The sequence below is a fragment of the Hippocampus bargibanti genome, linkage group LG16 (genome assembly GCF_051943395.1).
Source record: "Hippocampus bargibanti isolate YZ-2025 linkage group LG16, ASM5194339v1, whole genome shotgun sequence".
Taxonomy (NCBI): Eukaryota; Metazoa; Chordata; class Actinopteri; order Syngnathiformes; family Syngnathidae; genus Hippocampus; species Hippocampus bargibanti.
In genome coordinates, this window is record NC_142749.1 from 14623630 (window position 1) to 14638590 (window position 14961).

The 14961-nt window shown below is 38.1% G+C and overlaps 2 protein-coding genes across 3 annotated transcripts; one reads left to right on the forward strand and one right to left on the reverse strand.

The window, feature by feature from the left end:
* Window positions 1-1287: 1287 nt before the first annotated feature.
* On the reverse strand, window positions 1288-3067 carry alkbh4 (alkB homolog 4, lysine demethylase). The gene is made up of 3 exons (XM_089016408.1): window positions 2930-3067; window positions 2422-2610; window positions 1288-2359 (listed from the first exon to the last, which is right to left on the reverse strand). Exons 1-3 carry the CDS (start codon window positions 3029-3031, stop codon window positions 1838-1840), a joined length of 813 nt encoding a protein of 270 aa, XP_088872534.1. The 5' UTR covers window positions 3032-3067; the 3' UTR covers window positions 1288-1837.
* A 144-nt stretch (window positions 3068-3211) lies between these two features.
* Window positions 3212-14666, forward strand: lrwd1 (leucine-rich repeats and WD repeat domain containing 1). Of its 2 annotated transcripts, none has more exons than XM_089016404.1 (15): window positions 3212-3637; window positions 3718-3952; window positions 4067-4186; window positions 4261-4407; window positions 4690-4761; window positions 5307-5642; window positions 7050-7164; window positions 7234-7328; window positions 8422-8632; window positions 8700-8772; window positions 10021-10164; window positions 10236-10339; window positions 11929-12087; window positions 13141-13250; window positions 13312-14666. In XM_089016404.1, the coding sequence occupies exons 1-15, from the start codon at window positions 3558-3560 to the stop codon at window positions 13456-13458; spliced, it is 2148 nt and encodes a 715-aa protein (XP_088872530.1). In that variant the 5' UTR covers window positions 3212-3557; the 3' UTR covers window positions 13459-14666. The 2 variants fall into 2 exon arrangements, with proteins under 2 accessions (XP_088872530.1, XP_088872531.1); XM_089016405.1 differs by having other exon boundaries at window positions 5310-5642.
* The last annotated feature ends 295 nt before the right edge of the window (window positions 14667-14961 follow it).

The following is a 14961-nucleotide window of genomic DNA, read 5'->3' on the forward strand; positions in this document are numbered from 1 at the left end:
GAAAAAAGTTTGAAAAGACGCCATATTTATTTGTTTGTTTATGTATTTATTTTTTGTTTATATTGCGTTATGTATTTATGTATGTATTTGTTTATATATATATTTATAGGTTTGTTTATTTATTCTAATGAAAGAACTTCCGGGTTGAGTAAATGCTGGCGCATGTGGGTGCCGCTGCTCACCCGCAGAAAAAATATCCTGTGACTGTAAAGTGTCCTTGAAAGTTTTGAAAGGTGCTTGGAAATTAAATGGATTATTATTCATTGAGGCTGCGCCATATACACCGGAAAATACGGTACTCAATTTACGTTTGAGGTTCCGAATAGTGAGTGAAGTAGTTTGTATAACGGTGTAAAAATAGTCATTACTCAACGTGTTAAGGATTGAAAGAACATTTTTAATCCATTACTTATAACCTCTTATGCCACAAAAAAATCAATTTGTAAAAAAAAAAAATCACACATATTTTGAACATAAAGTTGGGAAATTAGGATACATATGAGACAATGAAAGATGATTTGGGGAAATTAGTTAATAAAGAAACCCAAAGTACTATTCAAAATATTTGCTTGGGGGGGGGGGGGGGGGTAATGCAACAGGCGAAATATTACCACTGTGGAGCTTATAATGTCTGGTTTTAATAATGATGGATAGGTTGTGCATCAATGCAAGATATACTATCGCAGAAAAAAAGCATGCTTTGTTACTACTTCTTGTAATAGTATATGAAAAGTCACATTAATACACAGATAGAGATAGAAAAGGCGTAGCTGGTTGAAAAGTTGAAAGAACTAGCAAAATGCGGAAGTCACGATATCAAACAGAAGTTTGGTGTCAAGGTAAAAAAAAAAAACAAATGCCATTTCATGACCCTAAGTTTATTCTTTGAGAACTGCTGTTATGTTAAAATATCATGTAATGTTCACAATGCGGCAAAATATACAGTCAAACCTCGGTTTTTGAACGTCTCTGTTCTCATCCCATTCGGTTTTCAAACAAAAATGTCATATTTTTTACGCCCCGGTATACAACCGAAATTTGGTTCTCAACCAAACTGAGTGCATCTGAATGCATCACTCGACTACCCTCCGCTTCCTTATACGTCACATCTTCCTCATTGTGACCGACGCATTAATATTGTTATTTTATTTTTGCGAAAATGCAGACATACAGTAAAATCTCGTTATATCGATATTCAAGGGAGTCCGAAAAAATATCGATATAACCGGGACTATCGATATATCCGACCCTGTTTGCATGTAATTTTTTCTGTGCGTGCATAGAAATAGTATCGATATAACCGGGACTATCGATATATCCGATATCGATATAACGAGACTTTACTGTATTTGGTTAAGATCTCCTGAATTGTATGATTTTAAAGCAAGTAGAGGATGGTTTGAAAAGTTAGTGTGCCCTGTGTTTGCTCAAAGACAGCCGAGATAGGTGCCAACACGCCCCGTGGCAGAAAGAAAATTGGTGAAAATAAGTTTGTTTTTATAGAATTTTACACATGGCCTGCTCTATTATTAAGTTTTTATCTGTTTTTTTTGCGATGAAACTTAAAAAGTTGTTTTCTAGACTTTGAACGGATTAAGATTTTTTACATTGATTTTAATGGAAAGTGCTGTTTCGGTTTTTGAACAAATCGGTTTTCGAACAGGTTTCTGAAACGGATTATGGTCGAAAAACGAGGTATCACTGTATAAGTAATTGTACTTGCACAAAATTTTCATCAGTGCTGAATTCTTTATAATATTTGTGTCCCTTATCTGGTGGTGTTTGTAGAGAATAATGACATGAAAAAAAAACAAATCAGGACCGACATCTGGAAGATCTAAATAGGAGCACCGTTGAAACTAGCAGCGATTTCGAGTAGATGAGCTCCCAGCTCAACATGCTCCCCACCGGGGAGGAACTCAGCCGAGAGCTCCCTATAGGTGCTGCAAACTCTACGCTCCTGAACGTCCTTGCGAAGAATTCCATGTTTCCAGCGATGCCGCGCCTCTCCGTACAAAACGACTAAAGACCTGCGCGGGAGTGGCACAGCGACGTTTACTTCACCCAAAAGTCCAAGCTGCTGGAAACCCTGTTCCAACGACATGGTCAGCGTCGTTTCCGACAGCATGTTGACAGTAACCAGGCGCTCCCCCCACAGCCAGGAGTCATCCAGGTGAGGGTCAATAGCGGAGCCGCGCTGTGGGTGGTAGTCCAGATTGCATTGCTCCACAGGCTGGAAACTTTCAAGACTTTTTTCTTGTTGCATTCGCAGCACTAGTTTTTCACTCAATGCAGGAAGTCCACTGAAATTTCCTGGACGTACTTTCTTCTTCTTGAAGTTCACTTTTGGGCCAAAATCCTGTAAGAACACAATTACAATTTAACTATCATACCGATCATGATTGACAGCATTGTCTTTACCTGTTTTTTTCGACCTGATTGGGACAGATTCCAGATGTCTTTGTCCATGCTGCTGATAAGCTCCTTTTCCTCCTCCTCTGATAAGAAGTCCTCCCACAAGAAGACTCCGGGAAAGGGAAATGATGGGGGGTTGCCATCTTTGCATACAGCGAGCTTTGTCTCAGGGTTATACGAGTAAATATGTATGATCTATATCGACATGGACACAGTTCTTAGGCTGGAAATTGTATACTGTACACTATATGTATTATAATTGCAAAAGACACCTTCAACAAAACGTTTGCCTACGAATTTAAAATTGGGAAGATCGTATTATTCTTATTACATTATTAAACACATCGAATGACTTACAAGAAACATCATTCGCGTTTTTAATAAATCAGTAATAACACGATCTTATTCGAATTGTTCGGCGAAGGCACCCGTAGTTCGCAAAATACGGATGATTTGTTTCTGCGCTACTACAAAATACATCAATTAATGAAAATGTACTACCAGTACAGTTTACCTTCTCTTCTGGAAAATGATTTTCTTTAAACTTCTCACAGAAAAGACAGCGCCGGACACCTTTGCAAGCACAAGATTCAACAACGCGAGCAGGAAGCGTCATTGTACCTTCATCTTCTTCTGTTGGATGTTATGAGTCTGTCGTTTTAAACGAAGATAACTACTGCCATCTAGTGGGTGGTTGAGGTGGGTTGCCGAACAGTAAGACTACGACACTCGACGTCACCAATTGAATATTATTAATACGTATATTTGAGTAACATATTTACATCTTTACCCGTAAAATGACGTGTTTAATTATATATTTAAGATACTTATAATCGAGTTTAGTTCATATTGCTACGCTTGTAAGTCAATAAAGTTTTCAAATTCAACTACTTCCTTTTGAACATGCGGCTACAGGAAGTACGTCATCGTACCCCGGGAAAGTTTCTGTTGTTTTCCGGGGTTCGTGACTCAACGTGCCTCAAAATCCGTGTACTGTATATGTTTACCTTTTAATATTTTAACCGGGTCAAATTATTATTAAGGTGTGATTACGGCTCCTTCATCACAGATCCAACCAAGAAATTGTTGTTTATTTGACCTCGTCTTTTAAGTGGTTTCCGTGCTCCTTTACTACACAAATAATGGTAATAATAACAGAGAAGACTCTATTGGAGAAAGGCTCTCCAAAAACCAAGAAACTCGAAGAAATCAAGACGCTGAGGTAAGCATATTGTAAGATTTTATTGGCAGCGTTTCCACCCATATTCCTACCAAAACGTACACATTTGAACCCTTTTGTAGGCTCTCCAAGCTCGGACTGAACTGTTCAGACTTGCCGGTCCAACTGCTGTCCCGTCTTCAATCCCTGGAACGCTGGGATCTGTCTGGAAACAGACTACAAGAATTCCCTAAAAACCTGGAGCTACCCAAGCTGCGCTTCCTGGACCTCAGCGATAACCAAATGGAGGACCTCACTTCTATGGCGTCTCTGTGCAGCCTGGAAGAGGTCAAGATGGAGGACAATCTTTATATCACCGTAAGAGAAGAAAATAATTGTTAATGCCAGACTAGTGTGCGTGAGATGTTGAATTCAACCCATTACTCATTTTCATGACTGTTTCTTTGACTTTAATAATGTTGTCTATCACAGGTGAGTGATAATTACAAGCTCATAACATTGCTGCCCAATTTACGGAGCTACAACAGCAAAGACATCACCAGCACCGCCAACTACGTCCGTTTTGTGTTTACGGAGAACCTGAGGACCAGGGTAAGGAAATGTGGTCTCTTGTCGACCCGAGCGTATGTCCAATTCAAGAAGTCCACTGACAAACTATCTCTTAGATCATTGCCTTGTGGGAAAGGAGCTACAGCCTCCCAGATCCTGCCACAGTGGACAACATGGCCGACTTGGAGGTGGACTTTGTAAACAGAGCACAGAAGGAGGTGAAATATGGACCAAGTTCGGTCAGTAGTTTCACAAAGTGGAAGGTAAGTCATGATGACAAATGTAAAAAAGTACAAACCATTAAGTCATCCTGCATTTTTTAAATTCAGAACGGGTTTTTTTTTCCCTGAAAAAAAAAATCCGTGAAGTAGCGAGGGATCACTGTATTGAGCGGTTTCCTGTGTTATACTGCAGTTCGTCACTAGAAGGCGAAGTCGTGTTTTGTTTATGAAGCTGTGACATGAAAGCAATTCTTAGGAATACTTTTTGGCCTCCTCTTCTTCTAGGAACTGTGACTTCATGTTTTTTTATTGTGTTTCTCTTAGGTTGAAATCATGGCCAGGGAGTATTTACGCTCCCTCACGGAACCACAGGAGGAAACGTCCAACAAAATCAATGTATGACAAAAGTACAGTGAGTCGGTTGAGGTTCTTATGACTTTTTTTCTCCCTGTTTTGTAAACGCACTATAAATAAAACCATATTAGCTTGTAATAGCTTGTAGCACATGTGCACATTCAAACATGACGTCTCTGGAGGAGGAGGAGGCTTTCATCCTCTTCTCTTTCTTCAAATCTCAGATCCTCATCCTTCCTCCACCTGTGTATGCCCTCTGTCCGTCTCACCACGATGGGGTGCAGAGCTTTCAGCCGCTCTGCTCCCAAACTCTTATTATTATTATGCTTCATGTAATAAATAACAGTGTTTGTCTTGTACTCAAACGTCATAGAGTACATGAAGAAAGTCATTAAGATTGCACAACAGTCCCATGTTTTTATGTTCCTGTTGTGTTTATAATTTTGCTTTGTGTTGACTATTATGTGAAGCACTTTACAGCTGCAACGGTTGTGAAAGCGCGATATACATTAGCATGTATTGTATTGTATTGTATTGCATTTTAAAATCACCACACTTCTCATTGATGCTTTGTTCTTATCATCCAGCAGGTCCAAACCCCCTTGAAAAGAAAGCAAATCCAACCGTTGACAAACTTGCGACTGTCCCCTCGTAAGAAGACCCGTTGCGAACCGCTCACGCCCTCCTCGGCGGAGGTGGAGAACCTCCCTGAGAAACTGAAGCCCAGCCCGAAGAAAAATCACCCTCCCGCCGACGACGTTCCCGTGAAACCTGCCACGAGAGCTCGAAATTCCTCCACACCCACACGTTCCTCCGCCAAGAAAGATGCTGGTGACAAGAAAATGACGCCGTCGAGAAGAGCCGCGAAAGGTGGACGGAAGGAGGCGAGTGATGATTTGTTGAAGAGCATCAACAAGACGCAGGTATTCAATTATTTACTATTATTTTTTTATTTTTTTTAGCCTGCTTTCAGTCACGTTTACATGCCTGCCAACTACTCCAGTTTTGCCACAATGAGTATGATTTTCATTACGGTTTATTTATGAATATTACAATTTCCAATAAAAAAAAGTCAAAAATGGTCAAAGTAGTAAATACCCAAGATCGCTATGTATCTGCATCTAAATTTAGAACAAGCGATCGGCACAGTGCTAGCTGTTAGCTTCCTTTCGATGAATTCCGCATGCGCGTGCTCTCGGTCACTCCTGGAATCGAGAGTCAACAGTTAGCGTTGTTTTTAGCATTGTTTTTTGAGGAAAAAAAGCAACAAAAAATGCAATATCTTAAAGAAAACTACAGTCGTTATCGCTAGGAATACTACTAAGCATTTCCAGGAGTGATGCTTCGCTCAAGAAAAGGTGGAAATGACGCTAGTTTGTAATTTAAGTTTGTTGCTAGCTATTTTCGTCAACGCATAGGAATAATAATAATAACTTCATATCATTTTCAGTTTTTAGTCACTTCAAATATGCTCATCTAACCTACATATGCATTCAAAATGGTGGCATAAAAGAATGGAAATACTCCAATCCAATACTACTAGCTAGCTACCTAGCTGGTTACCTAATTGCTATATATTAGCTATCTGGTTAGCTATTTAGCTAGCTATCTATTACTTATATAAAGCTATCTAGCTGGCAAGCTAGCTGGCTATCCATTAGCTAGCTAGCTTTCTATCTATTTGAGTTACTTCCGGGTTGAGTGAACGCTGGCTGGCTTATCTTGTGACTGTAAGGTGACCTTGAGTTTTGAAAGGTGCTTATAAATGAAATGTATTATTATTATTATTATTATTATTATTATATATGTATATAAATATGTTTGACATTGATCAATATTTGGATGGTGTTTTTAGCCTCATTTTAAGTAGCCGTAATGTGAAAAATAGTTTAGCTTGACCCCCTGACCGACTATATATCTATAAATTGGAACATATAATAAACACAGTGCTCATTGCACTTTTTCTTTAGCTTTTGCGTAGCATATTTAATATATTAAGATATATATGACCGACCAGGGCCTGTTTCAAAAGTTGGCACGTATGCATCTACTGTTGTCCATGTTTATCGGTTTGTTAATGCTTCATCTGTTGTTAACGCACTATATAAATCAATTTGTATTGTATTAATAATAATACATTTCATTTATAAGTGCCTTTCATTGTATTGTATTGTAATAATAATAATACATTTCATTTATAAGTGCCTTTCATTGTATTGTATTGTATTGTAATAATAATAATACATTTCATTTATAAGTGCCTTTCTTTGTATTGTGTTGTATTGTATTGTAAAGTTCCTCACTGGTGGTGTATGTTAACATTTGTGCAGCCGGTGCGCCTGCAGCCTCTTCACGTCCTGCAGTGTCACAGCAAACAGGACAATTCGGAAGATTTCTCCACTCAGCTTTGGGCCTGCGCTTTTCAGCCGCCGCTCAACGTCTCCGGTAACGATTCCCGTTTGTCCGATTTGTATTGTAGTGCGGCGATTGACGGACGTGTGTGTTTTCGGACAGGCGGTCAATTGGTTGCGACCTGCGGCGGAGATTCTCTGTGTGTGATCCATTGTGAGACTGGAACGGTGATGAAGAAGTATCAAGTGATTGGGGAGGTTTGTTTCAGCACATATGTGTTTTTTTTTTTTTTTATAATTTATTTTGTATTTACATTGTTTACCTAGTTACTAGAATCATACCTCAGGCTAAGGAAGGATGCTTTTTTTTTAGTCACCCTATTTGTTTATGTACAAATTCCAGGAAATGTATTTAAAAAAAATAATATTTATATTATCGGTAGGTCTGTGTTACTTTAGAATTTGGTGAATTTTGAAAAAAAAAAAAAGGAAAATAAATAATAAATGAACGGGTGTCACTGTCCATAAAAAAGCCTGTATTAAAAAATTATCTTATGTGAAAAAAAAATATAATAATAAGAATATAATATCATATAATAATAATAATAATTTACATGAAAAAGATTACCACAAAAAAGTAAAATTAGATGTCATGTTTATAAAATGTTGCATGCAACTTGATTTTTATCACATATTCATTTCATTATATTTTTTAATTAACTCATTCACTGCCAGACGATGTGCAAAAATGTCTCCACTCCGGTGCCAGGGTTTTTGTCATTTTCACTCTAATTGCAGGACCCAAAGAATATTGACTTTTAGGACTACATAAGCAATCAATGGAGAGTAAGAAACCCCAGAATCTCTGCTATTATCAGAAAAAAAAAGTTAATTCCCAAGTTGTATGGGTCTGGAGTTATCTGAGCTTGAAAGAGGGGCGGCTGTACAAAATAAAATAAATATTGATTTATATAGCAGCTCGGAAATGCATGTACTAAAAATATTAAGAATGTTAATGAAGAATTACACTCTCTTCTTTCATCAGAAAAAAATAGTTAATTCCTAAATCTGGGGTTATCTGAGTTTGAAATGGGGGCGGCTGTACTAAATACAGTACAATACATATTGATTTATATAGCGTTTTAACAACAGCTGAAGCTGTAACAAAGCGCTAACATGGATAAAAACGCAATTGCTACCCCCTTGTGGAAGGGAAACACATTGCCAGAGGTCTGACCAGCGCTTTACCTGCACCCCTCGCAAGAAAAACTAAAACCTGAACACATTTGGGAATGGCAGTGAATGAGTTAATTTCCTGTCCCCGATTTCTCACGCTAATTGATCCCCACAGGAGTTCTTCTCGCTGGCCTGGTCCACGGTACTGATGTCCCGAGGGGGCGGAGCCTCAGCACAACCCTGCAGCATCCTGGCGGCGGGCGGAAAGAGAGGCTTGGTCAAGCTAATCCACCCCCGCTGCAACGTCGCCTACGGCGAGTTCCGGGCAAGCCGCAAGACGTTGTCTGTCCTGCGCTTCAATCACCGACAGGGCAACTTCCTTTTCAGTAAGATGTCAACAAAATAAAAGATTGGCAAGTGGCGGATCTAAAGATGATTTTTTTTTTCTCTTAGCGGGATGTTACGACAACAAGATTGTGCTGTGGGACATCGGTGGGATCGACAGCAAGTACAACTTTAAAGTTGTGTGAGTGATTATTGAATTAGTGAATTATTATTATTATTATTATCATTATTATTATGACTATTATTATTACTATTATTATGACTATTATTATTATTATGACTATTGTTATTATTACTATTATTTTTATTACTATTATTATTTTTATTATTATTATTATTTTTACTATTACTATTATTACTAGTATTATTACTAGTATTATTACTATTGTTATTACTAGTATTATTACTATTTATTATTATGATTACTTTTATTATTATTACTATTATTACTTTTACTATTATTATTATTATGACGATTATTATGACTTTTACTATTATGACTATAATGACTATTATTATTATTATTATTATTATTATTATTATGACTATTAATAATAATAATAATAGTCATAATAATAATAATAATAATAATAGTTTCATTCCTTTCATCACTTTGCTGCTGTGAAATGTAAATTTCTCCACTGTGAGACTAATAAAGGCAAATCCAATCCAATGATGATTATTATTATTACTATTATTACTATTATTATTTTTACTATTATTATTACTAGTATTATTACTATTGTTATTACTAGTATTATTACTATGATTATTATTATGATTACTTTTATTATTATTACTATTATTATTATTATCATTACTATCATTACTATTACTATTATTACAAGTATTATTACTATTATTATTATTAGGATTATTTTTATTATTATTACAATTATTACTTTTACTATTATTTTTATTATTACTATTATTATTCCTATTATTATTATCATTATTGTTATTATTTATTATTATTATTACTATTATTTTATTATTAGTATTATTATTATTATGATCACCACTATGATGATGATGATTATTATGATGATTATTATTATTACAGGGTGACCCAAAAAGATGCGTACCCATGAAAATATCAATTGTGGCTTTGATTAAAAAGCTATTGATTTCAAATTACAACCACATATTCTTCAGTTTATGGAAGACCGTTCACCAGAGTTTCAGCTATTTTTGTCAATTTTTAGTCAATTTACAGCTTTCCCAAGTTGTGTTCCAAATGTCCACCATTTCGTTGCACGCAAATAGCTGAAACTCTGGTGAATTGTCTACCATAAACTAAATAATATGTGGTTGTAATTTGAAATCAATAGCTTTTTAATCAAAGCCACAATATAAATGTTCATGGGTACACATCTTTTTGGGTCACCCTGTATTATTGTTAAAATATGTCAATCTCAATCACTTCCAGGCAGTTGCTGATGTTGGAGAGCAGCTCCACGCCGCTGCACATCTGCCTACCGCCTAGCAAGCCCGACGCGCACCTCCTGGCGGCGTGCGACGATGGCCTCCACTTCTACAACATCAAGCTTGCGCCCAAAAGCGCCACCAAGAGGTCAGTGTTAAAATTATAAAGTCCCTCAGTGCTCAGCCCAAACGGCGTTAGCATCTACTTGACTTCTGAAGGTCCAAAGAAGCGGAGATAACGTTTCCCGTGTACGAGAAGGAAGACAAAGAGCTCAATTACCACACGGTGGACGGCCTCGGTTTCCTCGCCGATGATATCGTGGGTGAGTGGGCACTCGTTAGCCACATTGTGGGTGTTATTAACTCATTCGCTGCCAGACAATGTGCATTAAAAAAATTGTCCACTGCAGTGCCAGGGTTTTTGTCATTGTCACTCGAATTCCAGGACCCATAGAATATTGTTTAACTTTTCAATTTAAAATTTGACATTTTGGATTGACTGTATCGCTAACTATCTAGCTCGCTAGCTTCTAGCTAATGGCTTTTTAAGATAGCCCAAGAGGCTTTAATGCTAGCAAGAAAGATAGCACGCCTTTCTACACCCAGTTTGTTTTTGAAATCTACATTGGAACAAATTGAAGTTTTTTTGCCAATTTAAAGTAGCTTTAGAATGGCAAAAAAACTTCAATTTTCAACGACAAACGCAATGGTGCAAAAAGGAGGTGGGGCTTAAGGCTACTTAGCTAGCACTTTATTTGCTATTTATTAGCTATTTAGCTGGCTCGGTAGCTATCTAGCTAGCTAGCTACATATTAGATATCTGGCTGGCTAGATAGCTATCTATTTGAGTTATTCCCGGTTGAGTGAACGCTGGTGCATGTGGCTGCCGCTGCTCACCCACAGAAAAACTTATCCTGTGACTAAAAAGTGACCTTGAGAGTTTTGAAGAGCGCTTGTAAATGAAATTATTATTATTATTATTATTATTATTATCATTATTATCATTAGCTATCTCTTAGCTAGCAAGCTTTCTATCCATTTGAGTTACTTTCACAACTCCCAATGTCACTTTACAGTCACAGGATCAGTTTTTCAGTGCGTGAGCAGCGGCAACCACACACGCCAGCATTCACCCAACCCGGAAGTAACTCAAATAGATAGAAAGGTAGCTAGCTAATAGATAGCTAATAATAACAACAATAATACATTTCATTTATCAGTGCATTTCAAAACTCTCAAGGTCACTTTATAGTCACAGGATAAGTTAGATAGGTAGATTTAGCTAGCTGGCTAGGTAGCTATCTATCACTGACTGTATCTATTAGCTAGCGAGCTAGCTTTCTATTTCTATTATTCTATTTGAGTTACTTCCGGGTTGAGTGAACGCTGGCGCGTATGGGTACCGCTGCTCACCCACAGAAAAAAGCTTATCCTGTGACCGTAAAGTGACCTTGAGAGTTTTGAAATGCACTGATAAATCAAATGTATTATTATTATTATTATTATTATTATTATTGTTATTATTATTATTACTACATCAACATTCAATTCAGCATAAGAAACCTTAGCATCGCTTCTTTCATCAGAAATAAAATAGTTAATTACTAAGTTATATGGTTCTGGAGTTATCTGCGCTTGAAATGGGGGCAGATGTCCAAAAATACAGCTGAAGCTGGAACAAAGCGCTAACATGGACAAAAGGCAAATACTCCCCCCTCATGGAAGGGAAAAACATTACCAGAGGTCTGACCAGCGCTTTTTCGACACCTCGTGAGAAAAACCAAAACCTGAACAAATTCTCTCCACGTCACGCTTTTCAATTCTCAAATAAATTCATGAATGGCAGCGAATGAGTTAATATGAACGTATATGTCATGCTAACGTGCTACATGTCAATCATCTTTGTGGTCAGCCTCCAAGAACGTCCTACACGACTGCATCTACTTGTGGCGCTGGAGTCGGACGCGAGCTCAGCGGCCCAACAAGAACTGCTGCGTGCGCGCCGTCGTACTCGCCGAGCTGCGTTGGACCCGCACGGAAATTCCTTACCTGGCGCTCAACACGTGTCCCGGTAAGATAGGAAAAATAATAAATAATATAAAAATCAATCAAAAATATTGATTTTTTTTTTTTCTGATTCCTGTTTATGTCATCATCTGGTTTGTTTAGTACAGTGATATCTCAGTTTACGAACTTTTCACCTTACAAACATTACATTTGCGAGAGTATAATCTTGGCATACGAACTAGTTTTCGGGAAAAAGAACCCAACCACACGGAGTGCCATGGTGGCTAGCGGACTAGTTTTCCACACCCCCTTTGAGTGCAGACGTGGTTTGCTATCGAGTGGAGTACTTTTGCTATTATGGGACCGAAAAAGACCCCACCACAAGCTAGTGTTCAGCCGAAGAGGACACAAAAGAAAATTACGGTCGAGCAGAAGAAGGTGATCATCGTGAAACACGAACGAGGTGCGCGTTTGTGTGACTTGGCATGCCAGAACGAGTACGCTAAGTCGACCATCGCTACGTGTGGCTAAGGATGTTTCTGTGTTGTCCAAGCAACGGTGTCAGGCAAAAGAAGAGGTTGAAAAACATCTATTGATTTTGATTAACGAAAAGAAGCTAGCAGGGGACATTGTCAGTGAGGGTATTATCGCCGAGAAAGCACAGCAACTCGGATATCATCAGTAGGTAACCAGGAAGTTCGTCATCCATTGACAACTACCATCACAAAGGTAAATAAAACGACTTTATTATGCAGTACAGTTTATTTCTTTATTTACAATACAATAGCCATTTATTATACATAAAATGAGGTATATTTTTTTGTAGTTTTAAAGCTTATTTAGTAGAAAATTATGTTTTATGGGAACCTGGGAACGGATTATTCTCATTTTAATGGTTTGCTATGGGAAATTAATGTTTGGAATACACACTTTTCACCTTACACACACTTTCTGGGAACCAATTAAGTTCGTAAGCAAATACAGTGATACCTCACTGTATTTGTTACCGCCCCAAGTCAGTTTACACATTGACTTATTACAATTACCGTACATGACTATAGGCAATGCATACACATGAGTATTACATCATCGACATAACTTCCCTGTCTGCCATTAGCTCAATCCTACATAGCGTGCGGTGACGACAAAGGCAACTTATGGACGTACCATGTCAACAACCTCCATGAGGCCAACTTCAAAATGGGGAAGCCCATCGAACCCACTGAGGTAAGAACGAATCAAACGGCCCTCGCGGGGATCGCGTTCACGCATCGTTCGTTCCGTCCAGGTGCTCCAGTGGCCCGCCATCGTCCGCAAGGGTCTCGGCCAAGTGGAGGGCCCGTCCATTAACAGCGTGGCCATGGACCCCGGTCTTCAATACCTGGTGGCTCTTAGTGACAAGAACATGGTGATGGTGTGGAAGAGGGCGCCATGAGCAATTTAAAGGACAACCGACGTCACTTTTTTGTTTCCTAACTGACATCAGAAAAACGTTTTATAGCATCTAAAATACCCAAAACACGCAGTATGATATTTTTAGTCAAATGCAAAATACCAATTAAAATGACTTAAAATGTCCAAAATCTGCAAAAAAAATTGAGTTGCGAATTGGGCATTTTCAGAAAGTCCCGCCCGCTCCCAGTTCGTGACGTCACGCCAAGATGTCTTGCATTGCTGGAGAATCCAAACAATGGCTTCAGATTCGGAGAATATGCTTTCTGCTTCCACATCCAGTTATGAATATGATTCAAATAGTTCTGAAGAGGAAAGCATACATGTTTGCAATCGATTAAAGAATTTATTCCGTGCCATTTTGAGGCAACATTGGGGGGGAAATGGATCACCAAAAAAAGAGGCAGAAAATGGCGACAATGCTCCGTGTAAGGAATTAATCAGCCCGTTTCCACAAGCTGATAAATTCCTTCCATGGAGCTTAGTCGCCCTCTTCTGGCGGCTTTTTGGTGTAACACGAGGTTTTCAGACCAAACAAATACAGCAAAATACATTGATGTGATGGAAGGACTGCTACAATGTGTCTTTTTTTTTTCGGTCAGGGGCGTTCCTTTAGTGACGTCACGTACGGGCTTGTCACCAACTCAAAAACAAGACTTCCTGAATATTCAGCGCGATTCTTAAAACGTAAACTATAGCTATATGCGGTGGGATCTTTGTAAAATACGCTCAGTAGAAGTCATTTGAAGCCATTTTACAAATTATGGACACAACTTGTCCGGAGACGTCGGTTGTCCTTTAATACAAGCTATTAATACTACTTGAAATGTCCAGTAAGAGTACTCCATGTTTTTTTGGGTCACTGGTGACATCATGTGGTGTAACGTTAGTAGCTAGTACTACCTTATGCAAACTTGCATATCATCACCGCAAGTAATTACACATTTTATTTTTTTATTTTTTTGTATTATATATATATTTTTATTTGTTTTCGTAATATGACTATGAGATGCTTTTTGAAATATTTAAATCATGTAGGATATGCAGTGTATATTCAGGAAATGATCATACTGTCATGACAATTTCATCACTGTGCAAGGATGAGAAAAGTCATCCGAATCAGAAAACCTTTATTCGTCCCACAACGGGGACAATTGCAATGATGAATATTAAAGATTTTAATAAATACTGTGCCTGTGTGCGTGTCCATTTCTTAAAATGCCCTTGCTTGTTCATGATTGCAAATAAATTATTCCCCTACCCCTTTGTACAACATCTAGAGTTTTGAAATGTGCTGATAAATTTAATTTATTATTGTTATTATCTGCATAGCTGTGTTAAAATAGTTTAGCTGGGAAATGTTTACGAGCATCTCTTTGTTTTTCGTGAGCATGCGTGGGGACTCAAGCCACGCCCCTCAATATCCTGATTGGCTCCGCTGTCGCCTGGCAAATCCCGCCCTACCTTCTGCCTATTTACACTTTGC